General features: G+C 24.0%; 1 protein-coding gene across 1 annotated transcript in view; it reads right to left on the reverse strand.

The window, feature by feature from the left end:
* LOC132917292 (probable G-protein coupled receptor CG31760) overlaps positions 1–15,419 on the reverse strand; it is a 99,636-nt gene that overhangs the window by 25,077 nt on the left and 59,140 nt on the right. Inside the window, exons 4-6 of the mRNA XM_060977968.1 lie at positions 12,683–12,806; positions 3,047–3,202; positions 1,508–1,708 (exon numbers count right to left, since the gene is read on the reverse strand). Coding sequence (XP_060833951.1) covers positions 1,508–1,708; positions 3,047–3,202; positions 12,683–12,806 — 481 coding nt within the window. The remainder of the gene's footprint in view (positions 1–1,507; positions 1,709–3,046; positions 3,203–12,682; positions 12,807–15,419) is intronic.

Here is a 15,419-nt window from a genome sequence, read left to right on the forward strand (position 1 = left end):
CTACCATCACACATTTCTCACATACTTTACGAGAGACTAATCCAAGCTATTGATCTATTTTGCATATGATTACAAATAATATTGTTGTTTAACTTATAAAATAAACATGTTACACATATAATCCAATAAACTTATAATCTCGAGGCCGAGGTATACTCTATTTATGAAATTTGAGATTAGGTTGAATTTGATTTTAGAATCACTAACTAAACACGAGTTCTACGTTAAGAATTATATTCATTACATAAACATACATCATAATCTCAATCTCAATATTTTATCTCTCGGTGAAATAAACTACAATATGTCACAATTTGAATATCAATGATAAACGAGGCGTTCTAATATAATTTATAGTTCGTAATGTGCGCTAAGACGAAGCGTTCGTTATCGTGACCTACACTTAATTAATTGTAAGCATCTCACAAGTCTTTCTCGAAATTAATTTGAACAGTCAACATAAAGTCGTTTATTTAAAAAAAAGACCTGTCATTGGAAGAATCGCAGTGAAAGAAATAGTCTTTATCATCAAACTCGATCCAAGAAACATACTATTACTCAAGTTATAAATAATCATCTTAGTAAAAAAATTGTTATTTAATAAATCATTGTTGTGGATATGTTAAGCTTTAATTCATTGATAAATAATTTTAAGCGGAAACGGTCAATCAGACATACAACTACTAAAGGTACATTTTATTATATATTTTACTGTTAGTAACACAATGGTTGAATTAATTTTTTGTATTTTTAATATCTCATTTATTGTATTAATAACTGTTATAATAGTATAAAATATGTATATTACATTTTATTATTGATATTAACGTCTAAGTCATACCTACCTACTAATTTTAGAATGATGTGGTGTGTGAACAAGTTAGTGAAATGAATGAGAAATAGCTTAACACTAACCTAAATACTTTGAAAATATTGTGTATAGTAAAATGTAATAATATAAGTTTTACATCCTCGAGAATAATATTTTTGAAAAAGGTACACAACATATTAATAAGTTATTTTATGGTTTTTAGATTTAAGTAAAAAATACTTATTTTAGCTAACCATTATCTTCCTTTACCGTCTTTACTTTATTTACAAGTGTAGAGATTATAACAAATTATTATGATCATAATAATAATAATACATTAAACATATGAAATGCATTTTAATTGTCTAAATTATAAGTATTAGAAATAACATTATTATTATTATTATTATTATTATTCCAATATTCCTTCTATTTTCCTTTTTTGAACTACGTGAATTTAATTTATAAACATTAAAATATTATATTACATTTGTGTTAATTTAAATATATTAATATATTTTTTTTTCTATGTTATGGAATTAAGATAAATCAAATTAGTGAAAATGTTTCAATAATTATTATAAGGTTTAAGCAGTCAGAGCATATATGCCAATAAATAAATAATAATAATGAAAATATTATGTCATAATATAATAGATTATATATATTATTATGTTTATCAATGCACAAGATTACTTTTAGGTGTCCGTATTTCCACGTGAAGAACACGACCAGCGGAAGGCATCCTATAATCACCAGAGAGAGCACTAGTATAATTGAACGGAGTACCCAGTTTAAGGACGCTATACAAGGACTGGAGTCAATGCACTCGTCGCATCCTTCGGCACATCTCAAACACTCGAACATGCTATGTTGGCTGTAGTTATTTGGTTTCCCCTGTTGATAAATTAAAATGAAAAAAAAAAGTATACTTTTAATCTAAGCACGTTTTGTTTACAAATGCGACTACAACTTCAGAACTATACCGTCGTCAAACAAATAATAATACTGTAAAGGTAGGAAGGTACCAAAACAAAAACATAAAATATCACTCGTTTGGTATTGCAGTGTAACATTGTAAGAATATAATATTTCATTGAATATTTTGATATATAGTATTATTATCTTCCACCAGCTAAAATTCGTATTCATTTTAAATACCTATATTATTATGTTTTAAATGTTGCGGAAATCACACCCAATGGACAATTTTGTTACTGTTTCGAAATACAAAATGTTTTGTTTTAAAATATAGTTTTGATGCCATCAGCCAAGACAAAGCGTTAAGATAAATATTTTTTTGTTTGGATGGTGAAAATATTGAAACATTCACGCGGAAATGAATTGCATTTGTGGAATATATTCGACATTTTAATGATCAAAAGCTATGAAAAATGTAAACTAGACGAATTATATTACAACGATTATCATATATAATGTTTGATGTTGAAGCAACATATCAATAAAAAAATAAAACATAAAATATAGCTTTGTTTATTACGTCATACAACGTAATTACACAATATGCATAACTTTCATGAAACGGACATTTTAGGTTGTAGTACGGAATTTGTTATGTGATAATTGCCGAATCTATGATACCCCATAAGTAGGAAACCCACCTATTCAATTTATAAATACAGACACTCGTTTAAAATTGTAATTCAATTCAATTAAAACATTTAAAACTATTTAAATATAATTTTAAAGTATTTATTAAAGTAAATTATAAACTCTAGTAATAATAGGTAAAAATTTAAACATAAAAATAATAACTCATATTAACTATTGTTTTTAATATGGCGCTCACAGATAAAATTCTATGCTCAATGAAATAACATAACCTACTAACGCCAGAAAATTCTTCAGAAGAATATTGCAATTCTCTATTTTTAATTTACTTTTTAGTTAATATTTATTGAAACTAATATTAAAATTGTTCTATTTTGTATTAAATGATGTGCACTGTGCAGATACATCTCTGTAAATATTATGGAACGAGTTCCGTATTACTAAATGTCCTATAGTCTGTTTCGTGAAATATTATCCATATTATGTAATTACGCGATGTGTAAAAGATAAATTCATTAATTTTACGAAAAATTTCGGAATGAATTTAAAACTGAGATGGCATTTACATATTATGCTATATACCATATATATTATATAATATCATTGAGTAAAATTATATATTGTGTATACTGTATATACACGCAATATATACGGAACACTTACCTGCATCAGTTTTTCATACTCCTCTTCAATAATAACTCCATTGAAATACCTGTTTCCGGGATGCCCTACGTATTTGGGAGCGGGGAAGTAATAGCCTCGACGGCACATACATTTGTAACTCCCTCTTCGAAACCCCAAACCCGAAACAGGTACACACTAAAAAAAACAAAACAATTTTAATTAATATTATAATAATGTACAATATTAGTATAATCATATTAAGTATGGATGATGTGAATAACGAATGATAACAAATACCAAACTATTTATTTTAACGTAATATAATTATATGCATACATTGATATAATAAACTAATAAGTGTTTATACATAATATAAATATTTTGAATGATAACAATAATTCATTAATAAAATAATATTAACCAATAATTATTGACAACACGTATTTTAAACTCCATGCAAAAATAAAACAAAAGAAAAAATATATAGTAATTTTGTAATAATTTTAAAATCAGTTCTATGGTTTAATTTTTATTAAAATTGTATAAAATGTATTTTAAATAATAAAGTGTGCCTGAAAGTATAATGCATACAATAACAAATATATTTTATCATATGGTATTTAAACTTTTTGGTTCGAGTGAAATGTTCAGCAGGAGTTTAATATATTTTGTATATTATACCTTAACTCGTTGGTCAGTATTATTATATTTTTTACTCTGAAAACTGAATACGTTTTGGCCAAGTATCAAAGTATTGAAAATTATCCTTTAAATTAAATATATTAAAATGTCGCATGTAGTGTTTGAAATCTAAAATATTTCATAAAAACTTGAAACATTAAATTTTTACAATATTGGAATATTGATGATACTTATGCCTAATACCATGTTCGGCATACTACTTTATTAGGGTCTTGTTTTCAACTATTTATAGTTGTTGTATTATGCATTTGATAACTGTACGTATACAACTAAATTAATAAAACAATTATGTAATAAGTAATAAAGTCACCGAGAATAGCAATAAGTCATAGTTAGTAAATATTTGTAGGCCAATAACAATTAAGTATATTAACATAGGAAACTAGGTTAAACTGTGATAATATTATTATGCATATAATAAATAAAAAAAATAAAAGAAGAAGAAAAGGGGTTCTTCAGCGGTGACCGCTCTATACGGTTGTTGTATAGATCGCCACGGTTTAATAAAGTTCTTATATTATTTCAAATTGTGTGTGATAATTTTTATTCGTGTACCGCGAAGAATCGGCTAAGTGATCGACAAAGTGGCACTCAACGTAGGGCTCAAACGTATGACCCGAGATTAAGAAACGTCATATTTTTATTTTTTTAAGAAACGTTGATGCACAACGCCTACCATTGTTGTTGTTAAAACTCTAAGTCTATCATCAGTAAGCGATAACTAATAGTTTAGATTCGCTGATTTAACTGATGTTTAGGTACCTATCCCAATATGCATTGTTCATCGAGACGATACAAAGCATTAATATTTATGTTTTGTTATGATATATTAAAATAAATTATTAAATAAAGAACATGGTAAATTAATAATAAATATAAATTTATATTACATAAAATACACAAAAAAAAAATAAATACTCGAATTCTACGAAAGTACATTATTGGATAATTGTGCAAACAATTATGTAAAAACTTTTACAGCAGTCATTATTGATAGAAACCACTTAATGAATAAATGTTATCAAATAAACGAACACTACCATGTAAAAGGTCTTTTTAAAAATATATTAAAATATTTTAAATTGAAAATTAAAATAGTTATATATGAATCATAAAATCCATGCAATTTAAAAAAAGTTTTAATTTCATTTTTCATTTCTTAATAATTTTGTAAATATTCATAAACGTTATAATAATTATTAAACATTGTAATATTAATGAATTCTTTTAAATTAAAACAAATGAAAAGAAAAACTAAATTAAATTTAAACATTTTATAAAAACTGGGGAATTCTCTCTGGTGTATGTTCGATGTTAAATGTATCTTATCATTAAATAGGTCACTTCCATGAATGTATTAAGATTAAGATTTAATTTATTGACAAATAATTGTAGACGATAAAAAAACAGTGCTGAGCGGAGATAATAAAAAAATGAAACGTTTACAAATTTTGTCAAATTTTGAAATTCAAACACTCATATGAAAAAGAACACGGTTTTCCATCTGTTTTCCTGACCAATGGAAGGAAAACATATGAAAAACTTGCATTATATTTTAAAACTTATTACTTATAAAAATTAAAAGTAATCGTAACTTTTAATTTAAAAACCGTAACGAGATTTCAAGATATTAATAAATAATGTATTTGATATATTTTTAAATTGTTGTTAAAAAAAGTTAAGATGAACTTTATATTACATTTTCAAATGTTTTTAATCATATTAAACATAAATTGTATCATAGTAAAATAAAAAAAAAAATGTAGAATATTTAAATTTCTATAATTAGTTATCATACATACTTTTAAAATGTTATTTTTTCTAGAAAATGATAATATAAACATTTTCAAGACTAAATTTATTTGTTTTTGAATTAGAAAAAAATTGCCTAAATTCTCCCGTTTTATTTTCATTATTTTCTTCCTTATTTTATCTTAAAAGGTAATAGGAAATTTCTAATTTTACAAAAATTTAATTTAGATTTTAATTTTCTACCACAAACTTCCCTCAAAGTTAAGTTATTTTTTTATTTATATAAATTGTATTTTTCTGATATAAAACAGTAATATAAAAACAATCATCAAACTAGTACAGTCAGTTTCATTGCTTAGCTTATCTGAGAATATTTTAAAATACTTATTAGTTATTGGACCAAATCGAAATCATTATCTGTTTAAACACATAACATTTCTAGTTCTAACACTTATTGAAAAATCAATTATTTGGAAATGAGGTATTCGACCATAATATTATCACTGTAGTTTATAATACATACAATATGTACTTTTACAGTCAGTTATATTTTTACTATAAACTACTACCCAGTTGCGCTTTTTGTTTTATTCCACGTCATAAGATTCAGGCAGCTCTATCTATTGATAACCATACATCACGTTTCTCTTAGAGTTATACGTATACGTATAGAGCATTCATTTCGTTTAAATACGTTCTTTCTTACTCGTAATACATAACATCTAATAGCTGCCGGTAACACGTATATAATAGGTATCGTATTGAACTTAATTGCACTCAATTATGTCACAATCCATGGATATATAACCTATATTTTATCACGAGTCACTAATAATTCGATAAAATGACACATGCAATCCAGAAGTAATTAAAGTTCTAATGAACCAATTTATTTAATTTATGTCGACGGCGTTGACATTTTCGATAGTAAAGAATGGACAGAGGTCAAATCACCTAATCAACTTAAACAAATTAATTGCAATTAAACTTAGAGGAAATCTCCCTTAACTAAAAATGCAAAAACAAATAGGCTTCCTCCAATTTTGTTACTAGAGACTATTACGGAAAGCTATCTCGCGATGATCAAGAAAATAACTTAAAAACTAAAACAAATATTATAAGTAAAAACCACCATCTAATATAATTATAAAAATTATTATCAAATAAAAATTCTAAAAAATATTGAATTCAGTGTCCTTAAAAATTCATTCTAAATGTTGTAAAATTAAATAAGACATCATAGAAATTATTTCAAACTGTTATAAAATTCCTAAAAGAAAAAAAAATGATTTCTATACCTAGAAACTAAAAAAAGGAGAAATATTATAATATATTTTTAATTTATACATGAGTCTGACATTTAAGAAAAAATAAATTTATATTAATATTGTGCTATTGTTATAAAAAATATGTTGCAGTAAAATACCGAATTAATAATAAAACTATTGTATAGTATAATATTATGATGAAATCGAATTCTTACAAACATTATTAATTAATACTACCTAGTTTTACTAGACATTTATAATATTTACTAAATTTAGGTTTTTTATTACGGCTTATATTTATATGTATTAATTTGAAATAAGTAATATAATGTTCATAATAATCGCATAAAATATCAATGTAAATAAATTCCAAGAAATTTATTGAAATGTTGTTCTTAATATTTTAATCCTTTTAAAATAATAATAACCATTAATTAACTATACTTATATTTAGTTATATATAATCAGTGTCATTGTCATGGCGATATATTGTGTGATACATTATTAGTAGGGTACATTGCATAAGAACATTTTTGGATTAAACATAAATTGCAAGATGAATAATTGAATACTCATTATTCAGTAATATTTTACTCAATTACTGAATTTTGAGAGTATTGTTATTTTAACTTGATTACTGGAGTGTCAGTATACGTATTAGTGTATTACAGTATATTGTCTATAAAAATATATATTTATCGAGTACATAAAAATCGTTAACTTTAAATTATAAAGTGAATATAATCGCCATATCGTTACCTTAACCAAATACATTCCTCTGAAGTATATTTTATCATGATAAAATATTTTAATACTTCTACACCTAACTCTTAATATTTGGAAATTGTTTTATACGGTTCAGTACTTCTATTAAGCTAAAAATTTGAATTTATTGACTTTTTCTAAATACATACCTCCCAAGCTAGAAGTTATTTTTTGGAATGTTGAATATAGCTTTACTAGTCTGTAAATTATTTTTAAATAAGTGATATTTTTATATAGCTTGTTGTTATATACATATATCATAGTATAATTTAAATTATTCTAGAGAGTTATTTTTGTAAGTATATTAATTTATATTAATGTCTAAAAATATTTATATATTAATGCAATTTCCCCTAAAATATTAGATTAAAAAAAAGTTTATATGCCAAAATAATATTTACAAGATTTTGTATAACATTATAACGTTTTAGTTTATGTAAAACTAAATATATATATAATACCTATAATATATTATACTACAATAATAATTATTAAACTATTACAAAAAGTAGTGGCTTTGCCCCCAGCTCACTTCAGTAACTGACCCTTTGGGGTCAAAACCTTCCAGAGGCTTATTCTAAACCCTCAGGGGCTTCACACTGACAACTAATGGTCACCACTTATGAATCTTTAATTTTTAATAAATGGAATTTAATATATTCAAAAAATTAAATATACAGAAGATAAAATACACAAAACTTTTTTTTAAATAATAGAGAGATATACAGTTGAATGTTAATAGTGTATATCAACTGAATCGAGTTAAATTAATTATTCGGTATAATATTTTAATGTCACGCATTATACATGTTTTGTATATGTTAGTTTTAAAACTCACGCCTTAGCTTTACATACTATATTAAGCTATAGCCAACTAGGTAGTTAGTATTTTACTAGAATTACATCTTCAGTTAAATTTAAAATAAATTTAATAGTATTTGAAGTTCATAAAATTTTTATAATTGTATATAAAATATTTTGATAAGTGATTTCAATTTATGAAGAGGCAAATAAAATATGAATTTAAGAAAAATATTATTTGGCATAAGGGTAAATAAAACATATTTAAAAGGTTTGTAACTAATGTCTTTTAACATTTGTCAAAAGAAATTCGAGAAACTTGACAGTTTTTATCACTATTGAATTCAGAACCTTTTTCGATAATAAAAGAAAAACATTGGCAAACAAATTGTCGGTTATCTATCATTTTTCAGCTAATAAGTGCAAACTCAAATGGTGAAATGATGAAGAACGACTATGAAACTGAGCCAATAAATACGTAGAAAAATAAGAAATTGTAAACGTCTAAGAGCACACACACAACACACTTACGGCGAATACAACTATAATTTAGTGCTTCCGCTTTTCATTAAATCCGTGTGTAGCGCAACGCATAGTCATTCCTAACAATAGTAATATTTTAAGTGTACAATGTTTAAGCAATAAACGCACTAAAAATTCACATTGATCAATTAAGTTAGTATATTATATTTAATTTTTATTTTAGTAATAAGTTAATTAAAACTTTTATTATAAATTAATTGTATATAATTAAATGTATTTTGTGTTTAATAATTAATAATAAAATATTATTATAATTGAGTACAGATACTATTAATATTATACTCAATGGTATTAACCATAATGATCAATTGTTTTTAGTGGGTTATGTCATATAGGTCTTATTATTTTCAAAAGCAGCTTTATATAAAGTACAATAATATATTAATGATAATAATCTGAAAAGTTCGAAGACGATACAAAACAACAGAAGAACTTATAGGAATTTCTAGCATTATCTTTAATAAATAATAAATAATATTTTAATATTATTGTTATGCGTATATTCACAATTATTAATTATTTATAAATGATTATAGAAAATTCTCATTTAAAAAATCTAAAAATCAAGACAAAGAATTTAAATAATGAACCCAACCGATTTCAGAACTATTATTTCTTAGTTTTAATATTTTCTTATATTTAATTAAAATATATATTTGATTTAATGTAACGCGTTTGAAAAATAATTTGTCGTCGACTTGAAATAACGGACAAGTTAAGAAAACTATGTGTTGGGTGCTAAAATCATTTCTCAAATTTAGTTATATGATAATGATTGTAATATGTGTTATTAAATCTGAAAGCCACAATATAATATGTAGATTGTAAAAATAATATTCTATTAAAAATAATTTCAAGTGTAATCAAATTAAAATAGAGTTTTTTAAAATGTCATCAAAAATATTTGATGATTTTCAGTAAGTGTTTACGCTTATAGAAAATTGATTTTGAAGATAAAATGTTTGACTTTTTTTTTTCTACCTGACAAGGTTATGTATGTATAGTAAATATATTTTGGTGTCTCCTCTTACACTCAAAACAAAAATAGAATTAAATATTTATCACAGGGTGATACTTAATGGTGTTACTTAAAATTTTAAATGATTTATATTAATCAAATACCTATTACACATTTTACTTGTTATTAATCAAAAAAATCCTACTAATTATTAATATAAAATAAATAGCATTATTATTCATGTTTTTATAAGAAATTTCATTATAAATTTAAATTTAAAAAAAGCTTGTATTATGGTTTGTATATATTATAATACATTAAACAAACAATAATAATTTAAAGTGATTATAACACTTATAATAATTTATTTAATAAATTTGTTGAATAAAATAGTCTTTAAATATAATTTATGAAACAATAAAATAATATCGGTTATAGAATAATACAATTGATGATGTTTAATAGTTTGTCTACTTTGTGTAATTATATATTTAAATTAATAGTTATTGTTACAAAAAATATTTTATTCAAAGTAAGTAGGACCAATGAAAGGTATATTAAATTGTGAGGTTAATTAAGATTATATTAAATAAAAATAACATAGGTACTTTAAAGAGGACGTTATACCCACATATATTGTCTCTGTCTTACTAACGTCCATCATAGCAAATTTGCGTCCAGCAGAACATATTTTGTGATGTTAACTTTAATATTAGAGTAAATTTACCTATTATCAAATTTAAAGATAAGATTATTACTTAGACAATGTCATATGTTTTTATTGATATTATCGTTTTAAAGTGAGTTATAGCTATGGAAAAAATTACAACTTTAAAATAATAATATCAATAAAAGCATAGGACATTGTCTCGATAATATTCTCACCTTTAAATTTGATAATAGGTAAATTTACTCTGATATTAAAGCTTACATTATAAAATGTATTCTGCTGAATGCAAATTTGCTATGATGCACGTTAGTAAGGCAGATACAACACATGTGGTCATAACATCCTCTTAATTTTTAATGTTATTTTTAGGTCAGTGGGAAACAAACAAAACAAGACATTTTGTAAAAAAAAAAGAAATCATAATACGTACATAAGACAACTTTTTAAAATTAAAAAATAAAACAAACAAATAAGTACCAACACAAGTTCCAACTTAAGTTAAAATGACGAATTCAGAAATACTTTTTTAAGTGAAAAATTCAAAAGTTAAATAAAATTATACTCCAATGCAAGTTTAAAAATAAATTAAAAGTTGCTTAGATGTCGTATTGTTATACGTATGTAATATTTGATATAATAACAATTTTAAAAGTTTTTTTTTTATAATTTATATTTATATTTTTCCATTTAAATTAAAAATTGTATATTACGTTTATCTTTATATAATTGTTTGTTTTCAATTTAAACGGTCGTGGTCTAATTGGATAGTTTAGAATCAAATTTACAACTTAATAAATAGATGATATATTAAGTAGATTTGAAATTAGGTGATATCAAGTTTTACTTAAAATGATAAAATACGGGTTTTTTTTTCTAATCAAAGTCTTATTTAAAACTTTTACTTATGTATGGGTTATATAGCAAGTAAATTCCATGGATAATATAAAATGCATAATATTTACGATAAAAATCATTTAGACAAAAAATTAGTGACATAATTTTTCACAATTAATTCATTTTAATGTGAGAGGACCCTAAGTCCCTAAATCACTTCATTTAAGCCACCTGGAATGATTACCGAGATATTTTTAGACGATAAATATATTGTTTATCATTGTAAATTAGTGATGTTTTCTTACAATATTAACTTTGTAGAGTTTAATGCATCTTTTATGATTTCAGACGTAATAGAGTGAAAAGACAAGTATTGAGGATTTCCTATTGGCTATAACTATTTTTATAATATAATTAATCCCTTATATTTTGTAATATTGGAGTAAGCAGTTTAGTATTTTTTTTTCTTTTACACATTTTACTATTTGTTTATATTATGCATCAATTGAATATTATGTGACTAATTTTATTTAGTCTGGTAAAATTAAAAATTCATATGGCTTATAGATGATTTGACACTTTATTTCAAATATTATAGTAAACAGTGTAGTTGAAGTGATAACTGAGTAGAAAAATAATTATAATATGGTTTGTTATTGAAAAAGATAGTCTGTGTTTAGTTTTTTGTATTCATTTCCATTGGAATAGAGTGTTAAAATATTTGTTTTTAGACAAAATGAGACGGTGTATAATAAAGGCTGTTGGAGTTTAAGTGTTTTGTTTTATGCGAATTATGTGCAAGAGAGATAGTTATTTTAATAACTTGCTTATTTAAACGAGGTATAACACATACAGATTCCTTCCTGAAATAACTTTATGAATATTGGTGTAGGCACCACTAAGAAAATAGAGATTTTACATTTACTTTAATAATGATAAAAAAAGTGCGACAAAAACATATTTTAGTTTAGTTTATTTAAATATTTTATACATACAAGGTATAAGAAAATGTATTTTGTATAAGCTAATGAAATAGAAATTATAAGTGCCGATTTAAAAATTAATAATTGACTGTGGTTAGATGCTTTTTCTAATATATTCTAATGAATTGTTTTAAATATTACAAAAACAATTTAAACATATTGTATTTTATCAGTTTTAGAATTATGATGGTTAAATTAGAAATTCCAAGATCTTAGAACATAGTAAATTAAAATTAAAAAAAAAAAAATAATCTAATTAATAAATATAATATTTCATAAAAAAATAATCTAAAACAAATAAGGTTTTTTTTTTTTTTTTTTTATTTAGAACTTTCAGCTACAGCTATTATAGTTAACAAATAAGGTTATAAATGTGTGTTACATAATATAAAAACTTACGTAAGTAGTTTGTTTTTTACACTTGTCAGATGAAGCGAATATATTAAAATGATTACTTCCTGGCGGCAAAGGACACTGATCAATGTCAACCCTTCTCAAATCAATATCGATTCCACTGGTACCTCTAAAAATAAATAAATATAAGTATAATATATAAATAATAAAATATAACTATATTTATAATATTATGTATAATTTATAGGCCAAACTGCTGTGAATAGTTAATATTTATTAAAGAAAATGAGAACAAAATTGAGTTTATTTTAAGAGCTTAAAGGAATCCCTTAAATATGACACATTTGTGTAACACATTTAAAAATGTAATTAAAATGATTTTAAAATAACATGATCTAATCAAATGTTTTTTTTGGAATATACGTATATAAATAGATAATTACTTGTATATAATCAATATCTCGAAATATTGTGAATTTTAATTAATGTTTGATTATATTTTTAAATAAAATATAACTATTTTTGTGGGTTGCCTTTTGATTTTTAAAATATTTTTTTCATTGTTTCAATTTGAATTTACATTTGTATTGATATTATACTAAGGGTTTGATATACGAGTACTATAAAATTGGCTGTTGAACATTTAAAGGAAACTTTCTGGGCCGTTTATTGTTCTGTTGATTTTTTTTTTTATTTTATAAGTTATGTATATATATATTTGTATATTTTTTAGTTTTTACTATTCAACAATATAGCACGAAAATAAAATAAAATTAATGTATAGAATCTTGTGCTGAAAATAAACCACTAATAAGTAATTGTATTCTAGTCGAAATCATTATACAGTAGAACCTTGATTAACCGTCAGTTTCGGGACCATAGCTTTGACGGATAATCGAAAAGACGGTTAAGCAAGCAACAAATTTTTTTTTAAATATACATACAAATTATTTATAATTTTTTTTTAGTAATTATGGAATACATATTGATACACACAAAAATACTAAAAACTCGGACGGTCAAGCGAACGAACACACGTTTAATATATAACTAACTGACTTTTCAAAAACAAAATGCGATCACTATCGCAATTAACTGTTTTTACGTCACCCATAAAATATATATATATATATACATATGTACCTATCGTTTATCTAGTAGATATTGCCCGAAAGTTTCAGATTATATATATTATTATTTATAACCTATTCATACACAATGCGATAAGATTTTACAGCAACGCGTAAGTATAGTCCGTGCAAGTGACGGTTAATCGGGGGACGGATAAACGAGATTCTACTGTATATTATAATATAATGTTTTTGATAGTCATAAACATAAAATTTGTAAAATATATTAAACCAAATAATTGTTCAACGACATATATTTGTAAGTTAATATTTTCTAAATCAATTAATATTAAATACCATTGTCTAAACTCTAATACAACTGTAGAGAATAAAGACGTTTCACCAGAAAATACAATGCTTTATCAATAGGTGTCCAACATGTTACACCTAGAAGATTTATTACTTTTTAGGCATAGAAATTGACAGTATGTGAAATATACAATGACTATTTTAAATAAAATATAATATACTGGTGGACTAAAAAGACAATAGGTGACTAAAAAAATTGAACTTTGTAGCGATTTTGAAATCGGACATTCTGATTCGAACTCAAAATTTTAACTTAAGACACTCGTAAAAAATATTCATTGAATTGCACTCAACTTTTTATTCGGTCGTTTAATATCACGAGGACATGGTCGTGTTGCTTAGATCTGATCCAAATCAACTATTTTTAGGCCCACCCAACAATAAACTAGACCGTTTGGAATTGTATTAGAAATCTAGCTTTTTTATTCGTATCTTTTTACGTTACGATTTATACGCGTAAACTAGGTACTATTATACAATCCCATATTTGATTCTGTATATAATATATTTACTATGAGCGTAAATATGTGTAAAGTCCACTAGGTAAACGTTAAAAAAATTCTTGTCGTATTAAAAACTTTTTAAATTGACATTTATGTCAATAATAGTGTACAATTTGGTTAAGATCTAAACGTGAGATAATTAATAAATACATTAATTTATCCAGTTTTAAGAGGAGCGACTTCATATTTAATGGTAACAGTATCAGAATTATGATTCACGTGAAAGTCTATTACTGTAGCTTAACTTACTATAGAATAATGAAAGTAAATTGCGAAAATCCCAAAAGACATTTTTATACTAAGGGAAAAAGTTTATTTCGAATTCGCTAATATGGATTCCGAAATTATTTTCTTATGATTAATGTAAGTAGCTAATTTGAAATATGATAAAAATAAATACATTAATTTCATAAGCATGAAGTTGTTAATGCTTTTAAAATTTAAAGTATTTAATGGAATAGTAAGTTATTGTTATTGAGACTTGTCATCTTATAAAATATATGTTTTAATAATATGCTAGTCATTGGTTTTATTAAAATACAAAGATCTAAAATTTAAGCGTAATTAATGGGAGTTCGAAGTTGTTTTTATGATTATTACCGTCATTGTATTCATTAGAATTTGCACAATGAAGGATATTGTTTTAAAGTTTTTGATTATTGAGTGGAAATGAGAGCCAAACATTTAAAAAAAAAAAAATTAGAGAAGTTGCTCAGCTGTATACGTATAGCAAGTTTCGGATATACTTCTTTATGAGTAGGAGTCAATAACTAAATGATATATTTAATTTGAATTCAATGATAAAATATTGTATGTTATTAAAAACGATTCTGAGCAGAA

This window comes from Rhopalosiphum padi, chromosome 1 (assembly GCF_020882245.1).
Source record: "Rhopalosiphum padi isolate XX-2018 chromosome 1, ASM2088224v1, whole genome shotgun sequence".
NCBI lineage: Eukaryota > Metazoa > Arthropoda > Insecta > Hemiptera > Aphididae > Rhopalosiphum > Rhopalosiphum padi.